Genomic DNA, 7,411 nt, shown 5'->3' on the forward strand with positions numbered 1-7,411 from the left:
GAGACAGATTTTTTTTTTTTTACAGTAAGCATCAATCACCCAGACACCTGCAGCTGTCTGTGACGAATTATTTTTGCATGCTGCTCTCAACTACCTCTTAGATGAGAAATTATGGCTTGATATTATATTATCATTATATCCACATAATGTCCCTTATTTGCCTATATGCATTTTGCATGGATTGCATTGGGTGCGTTACTGTATTTGATATCTTGAATGTAATGTTTTTTTAAATGAGAAGCAGCAGCAGTAGCCTAAAGCCTGCCTCCATCGACAGTACGGTGGTACTGGCTGCTGTAGTTTTTCGCGGTCTCTCTCTGTCTCAATTTTTTTTTAAGGAACAGCAGAGAGGCTCAGCACACAAGGACAGGGAATAGGAATACCAGGAACTCCTTATTTGCGCCTGTCAGAGGACAGATATATTTCGTACATGACGCATTTGTAGAGAACAAACAGGTAAATATTGGCACGATGTATTGTGTTGATAAGCGCGCGATGCGATGCATGCGAATACAGCTCGAGCTCACGGTACACGACGCGCGCGACGATACGCCATATAAAAACGAAGCTGAACGCAGCTCGCTTGCAGATGCGATGATAATAACAACGCTTCAGTCGCGTCGCGTCGAAACGCATCACTCGCTTGCGATGTAGATTGGGTGTTTAATCTATATAAATGCAACGAGGTAAAAACAAAATGGGGGTGAGTTAATGTGGGAGGAGCAGGGTTAAAAACCAAGAATATGTATTTGTGCACGATCTAATGTGGTTTGAAAACAAACATGTCCGGATTTGCATGTGCATTTGATGAAAAAACAGTGAAGCGAAGGCGAGGCCTTTGATAATACGTTTTGAATCGCGGATTCGGCGACGGCCTCTCGATCACGTACCGCATCCCGGATGAATATAATGGTGTTAACGTGCTGTTGCTGGCGGGAGGCGGGTCTTTCATTACATATATTTGTGGCGAAACTTTTCATAGCGGGGAGGAATCGCGCTCTATGTTTATAAATCTTCGCTGTTTATCTTAAAACATGCGCTGCGCCTTTAAATTGGGATGGCAGTGCGGGGTCGCTGCAGGCTGTGCCGAGAGAAGAGCCCTTGTCTGTCGACGCGGTAGTTCACAGTCTGCCATTCACAGACCCCGGGTCACATTTAAAAAAAAAAAAAAAAAAGGTGTAATTTTCGTGCTTTATGATAGATAGATAGATAGATAGATAGATAGATAGATACTTACCAAATAAATATGACATGAAATATTTATTAGTCTTGTAAATCTGCCTAGCAGCAAGACAAACAGCAATGGTACAAATGTTATTATTATTATTATTAATCAGGAATCCTGATTAAGTTTATATGGAGTAACGTTAGTTAGCTAAACAATTAATAGGGCTGCACAATATGGAAGAAAAATGCGATTTGCGATAGCCTAACCCATTAACTAATGCAATATTCAATATGCTATATGATACATCTTAAAGTGTGTAAAATAAACTTAAGTTATACTTAAAATTTTCTAACCTACATACTTTTCACTTTTTTTTTTTGTCAGAAGAAAGCATCCCTACAACTTCTGGAAGTGAACAGCAGTGTTTTACTCTAGCATAAGTAGTAAGTGTCATTTTAACATCAGTGTAAACCAGGGGGTTTAGGTTTCAGGCTGGCCTGCATTAGATTTAACTACAGAAACTGAATAATCAAATGTAAACATAAAACACTGTATGAATTATATATACACTGATTCTTATTAAAGCTACATAAGTTATTCAGTCAAGAGCAGCGAGTGATTTTCTCTGTCTTTTGTTCATGACCCCAGTTATTGCAAGCCGCTGCGATTTGCATATCGCATGTACATTTGTGATATTTCGATATATTGTGCATCCCTAATAATTAACTAATGTAACATTCAATTCAAAGATGAAAAACAAACAGATGAGACGAAAATAACTAACTAATATAGATGCAACATCTAGACGTGCACGTTTAAACCAGTACAAAGACTGGAGTGCAGAAACAGTGCAGACACTGAACAAGAATGAAACTTTCCACTGTGCATTCGACGATAACCTGTGTTTGTGTACCCGATCAAATTAAATACACTTTGAAAGGCAATGTGTTCGGCTATAGTGTTTGCGTCAAAACTGTATACTTTGGCCTTAAATATTCATACCTGTTTTTATTCGCAAAATGTTAACAATTACCCTTTTACTAAAGTCCCACCTTAGTTTCCAACTAAACTTTGAGACTTTGAATTTTCTTCGGATATCGCAATGAACAGGATATATCACCCTAAGGCTTCGGGTTTTAATACATAATACAACAGATGGAAGAAACCCAAGCTGTAACTTTTAAACGTGTGTTTGTATTAGCTTTATTCTTGTTCTAGTTTAGTCATTAACATGGATAAGAGTGTCTGTGATCATTATCTGTTGAAGCAGATGGAGACTGTTGAGTTCAGTCACATTCAGGATGTTAACCAATGAATCATTTTGTCTTGATTTATCTGTAGGTACTCCATCCAGTGGCACTGTGAGTCAAGAGGAGGTGGGTCTGCTCTGTCACTCACATGATTGATGTTTTGATTACATGTTGCTGAATGGATTGTTTACTTGATCAAAAAGATGATTATTGAAGAAATGTTTTCATTTTTCACCACAGCAAAGGCAGGATGTCAGCCAGAGGAGGAAAGAAAAAGATCACCAAGCTGTCTCGGTCTGCCCGAGCAGGAGTCATTTTTCCTGTCGGGAGGATGATGCGTTACTTGCGCACAGGAACCCATAAGTATCGCATTGGCATGGGCGCCCCCGTCTACATGGCAGCTGTCATTGAGTACTTAGCAGGTGGGAATCAAGAAAGCAAGCAGATGCTTTTCTTTCCACCAAAAATTTGTATATATCCTATTTTCATTATGAATAATTGAATTACACTGGCCGTCAAAAGATTGAAATATGTTTGAATAATGTTTTTTAAAAGTCTTTATTAAGAACCATAAGGGACTTCTTTATTTTTCATGTATAAAGAAATCTCTTATGTTCACCAAGGCTGTAACCGTTTTCTATTGTAATGTATTTTAAAATGTAATGTTATTCCTGTGATGGTAACGCTGAATTTTCAGCATCATTCCGCCAGTCTTCAGTGTCACATGAACTTTCAGAAATCATTCTAACATGCTGATTTGGTGCTCAATTATTGGTGCTCAATTATTAAAAATGGTTCTTATTGCTCTGATGTTTTTGTAGCTGAGATTTTGGAGTTGGCTGGAAATGCAGCAAGAGACAACAAGAAGGGGAGAATCACTCCACGACACATCAAGCTGGCAGTGGCCAATGACGAAGAACTCAACCAGGTAATGAGTTACATGTTAAAATAGACTGAGGGCGGTTAGGGTTAATATTTAGCACATTCTTGTCCAAAAACAACTCACTTTTTTGTAGTCTACCATGGAGGTAGAGCATTAAAAGCAATGAATTTGCCACCTTTGTTTGAGTAGCCCACTTCTATCCCATGTAGGCTAATTAACCGTATACAGCGAAGCAAAATGTTTAAGAGCAGATTTTTACTTTTGTTCTAATATTTCTAATAATAATAATAATAGCAATGCCATTGTTTTGATGTATTATTGAATAGTTGCTCAGAGGGGTGACTATATCAAATGGTGGAGTTCTGCCTCGCATCCATCCTGAGCTGCTCTCCAAGAAGAGAGGCGGCAAGGTGAAGGTGGAGACTCAGGTGACCGTTCCGGAGAAGAGGGCGAACAGGAAACCCATCAAGAAACCCAGCAAAAAGAGCAAAGGAAAACCAGGCCGCAAACCCAAAGTAAGTGCAGGACTTGCATACGTTGGTACCATGTTTGACTCTGAGAATACAACAAATGTTTCTTTCTGCAGAAAAGCACAGAGAATGACAAAGAAGCAGATGCCAACACAACAGTGGAAGACGGACCAGGAGAGGGATTTACTATTCTCTCCGCGAAAAGCTTGTTCCTTGGACAAAAGGTGAAAATAGCTTCAAAGGATGTAATTTTAAGTTGTTTTAACACTTATAGAGCACATTATAAACTTTGTATACCTTTGAATGCAAGGTACATTTAGGAATATAACTACATATAATTAGCATATATAACTTTACATTTTTTTATGGCCAATATTAAGCAATTATATGTGATATCATGCTACCTAAAGATAGTAAATATTTACAAAAAATTATTAGAAATGAATCATTTCAAAATCACTTAAATGGAACAAACTCCACCACAAATCTTTCACAAAGAAAAGGCACCTTAAAATCTTATATTGGCAGTAAAATCATGCATTGTGACAACATTTCTGCAGAAATTGATGGTAGCAAAGCTAATACCCTGGCGATTTATGGCATAAGGAGTTAACTCTGGTTTCTTTATCAGCTGTCCCTTACAGAGAGTGAAATCAGCAAAATCGGAACGATCAAAGTGGAGGGAATCATCAATCCCACAAACGCAGAGATTGATCTGAAAGAGGGAATCGGTCAGTACACTACAAGATTATTAATATTAGCTATGTTTCCATTCAAAGTTGCAAAATTAACCATTTCCAATCCCATGTGTTCAAGAGAACAAAATCGTCACTTCCTGGGAAATTGGCACAAAATATCTGTAATAAAAATGGAAGTTGCTGCAATTGGCTCTATTTTCCTACATCATAAATGACTTGCGTCTCAGAGCGCGCTGACGAAATACAGTGAACGCCGTAATGTGATCTTGCCTGATGTTTGGGAATGCAATCATATGAGATGCTTCTTGGAGGGAATTAAACCAAATCATTCTGATGACAGACTTTGGCTCAGGCATTTCAGAATGATCAAACCAACATTTGAGATGCTGTGCGATGCGATTGGTCCGCTGGGTTAGTCCAGTTATCCAATCACATCCTCTGTTGAGGCAAAGTCATGTTAGCTTTTTTGTTGCACATCGAGGGATTTATTCAGTAAATGTGTTTCCATTGTAGTTAATGTGCATATGTTTTTAGTGGATAAAAAAAAATGAACCACCTCAATTGAGCACATACATATATTATTTTTTTTTGTTCATCTAGGCGTTTCCGTTCAGCGTTTTTAATGAGATATCCCAAAATGTGCATAAAAATGAGTGGATGGAAGCAGAGCTATTGTTGTTAGCTAATACAAAATTGTCAAGAGACCTATTTTTTAAATGTGTCAAAAGCTATTAAGTTTTCCTTTGATACAGGTAACGCTCTGGAGAAAGCAGGAGGAAAAGATTTCTTAGAGACCGTCAAGGAGCTGAGAAAAAGCCAGGGTCCTTTGGAGGTTGCATCAGGTTAAACACACACACACACACACACACAGCTTGACACAAGCCGACAGAAAGCAGACTCAAATTAGTGTGTGCTCTAGAAATGTTCAAAGGGGCAGGAAATGACCTTGTTAAATATTTTAATACAGAAAAAAGTACAGCTGTCATGGAAAACCTGGAAATATCAGGAATAATACACTGATCATTTACAGGCCTGGAAAAGTCATGGAAATGAGCAGAATCTAAAAAAGTCAGTACTGAATGAGCAGTTCTGTAGTACTGAAATATTTAATGGGCTAGATAGGCTTGTTAGTGCTTGTGTAAAGTAAAACTTGTTAACGAGTGCAACATTGGATTGTGTGTTGGGGGTCTTTTTGAAGTACTAGCCTAATAAGTATCTTACAAAGATGGAAAAAATCAGCCCAAACTGTTTTTGGTCAAAAAGTGATTAAAGGGGTCATGAACTGGCTTTTTAAATTTTTTTATATTGTTGTCTGAGGTCAACTTATGACGTTCGCTTGGTTTTTACATTCAAAAACATCAAAATTAAGTAATGGGCTATTTTCTACCCTGGTTTTGAGCCTAGCTCCTGAAACACTCGTTTTTTATGGGCGTGCCGCATTGAAGACTCGGAAGTAAACGCCCACTGCTATGATTGGATAACAGTTTTGCATAATATAATGAGTTTCATGTAATGCGCGAATCGGTGGGCGGGGCTAAAGAGGCAGTGCTGAAGTAGGCATTGATCTTCTTCTGCGGAGGCGGTGTTTGATACCCTTTGACGTCATAGATCCCCACTTTGAAAAACCTGTCGTTCGCTGTGCCTGGTGTCAATAAAAGCTTTTATTGGACTAACAAGGAAGTTTTCAGTTCTGAAACTTACAGGATATTCTTATAGTATGATGACCTCTTATATGTCAAAAGCTAAAGGAAAATTTGATTTCTCAGTTCATCACCCCTTTAAAAGTAAAACAAGAAAGAGAGAAGAAATCCACTGTAGGTTATAAAAAAAAAAAAAGTTTGTGTTGTTGTTGTGACTGGAGTATTTCTTATTCCCTCTGCTTTGCAGTGGCTGTGAGTCAAGCCAATGGGATGGCAGCACGTTTCATCATCCATTGTCACGTCCCTCAATGGGGTTCAGAGAAGTGCGAAGATCAGCTCGAGAAAACGGTCAAGAACTGTTTGTCTGCTGCCGAGGAGAAAAAGCTCAAATCGGTGGCCTTCCCTTCACTACCCGCTGGACGGTGAGCATCAGAAACATGGGGCTTAAAATTACCTACACTTCACTTTCTCAAAATCAAACGCGTCTACAAGCCATTGAAGATAGTTGCGACTGCGAAGTAAGCACAGGCTTACAGATCAGTAGTTAACCGAGTTTCGATGCGGTTATGACCAGAAATAGTTTCCAGAAAATTTAAATCATCTCACTTTTTTACTTTTGTTCCCGCAGAAATGGTTTCCCAAAGCAGACAGCAGCCCAGCTAATACTGAAGGCCATTTCAAACCATTTTGTCTCAGCAACCACATCCTCTCTGAAGAACATTTACTTTGTTCTGTTTGACAGCGAGAGCATTGGGATATACCTGCAGGAGATGGCCAAGATGGACACCAAGTGATGTTCGGTCGGGGGTTTGATTTCTTTGAAAGCGTAACGGCCTCGATGCAGCTCTGTTTTAGCTTTGCTTTGACTGGTTTTGTCGGCCTCGACATTGAGGGAAGGTAAAATGAGTTGAACATGAGCTTTAGCAGAGAGTGCATCCAGGCTAGTAAGAGCGTTCTAAGTGGAGTGTAGTGCAGCTTGGTGAAAGATGTTGTAGGTATATGTTTTTGACAGCAGATAATTTGAAGGTGTTTAAACAAGGATATTTGTGAGTGATGTACTGTACACATTTATGTTTCACTGTTCTCCTTTTAAAGAAAATACATTCATTTAGACTAGATGAACTTAATCTTCATTGTTTGCCATTTTTATCCTTAGAATGAACTTGTTTTTACATTCCATGTTCAGAGTTGAACTTTTCAGCGTTGTTTTTGGCTAGATATCAAGTGTGGTTTCTGACAGTTTTGGTTTATCAAAAAAAAAGTGTTTCTTGTTCAGCTTTGAAATAAAAAAAATGTTTTACA

The 7,411-nt window shown here is 38.6% G+C and overlaps 1 protein-coding gene across 8 annotated transcripts; it reads left to right on the top strand.

The window, feature by feature from the left end:
* Positions 1-214: 214 nt before the first annotated feature.
* On the top strand, positions 215-7,411 carry macroh2a2 (macroH2A.2 histone). 8 transcript variants are annotated; one of them, XM_084093529.1, is made up of 11 exons: positions 264-456; positions 1,553-1,611; positions 2,510-2,544; positions 2,659-2,840; positions 3,240-3,346; positions 3,628-3,816; positions 3,888-3,995; positions 4,403-4,502; positions 5,222-5,311; positions 6,357-6,531; positions 6,738-7,411. In XM_084093529.1, the coding sequence occupies exons 4-11, from the start codon at positions 2,669-2,671 to the stop codon at positions 6,901-6,903; spliced, it is 1,107 nt and encodes a 368-aa protein (XP_083949655.1). In that variant the 5' UTR covers positions 264-456; positions 1,553-1,611; positions 2,510-2,544; positions 2,659-2,668; the 3' UTR covers positions 6,904-7,411. The 8 variants fall into 8 exon arrangements, with proteins under 8 accessions (XP_083949654.1, XP_083949655.1, XP_083949656.1 ...); XM_084093530.1 differs by having other exon boundaries at positions 354-456; positions 1,556-1,611; XM_084093533.1 differs by lacking the exon at positions 264-456 and adding an exon at positions 471-686 and having other exon boundaries at positions 1,556-1,611.

This window comes from Abramis brama, assembly GCF_963993115.1.
Source record: "Abramis brama genome assembly, chromosome: 19".
NCBI lineage: Eukaryota > Metazoa > Chordata > Actinopteri > Cypriniformes > Leuciscidae > Abramis > Abramis brama.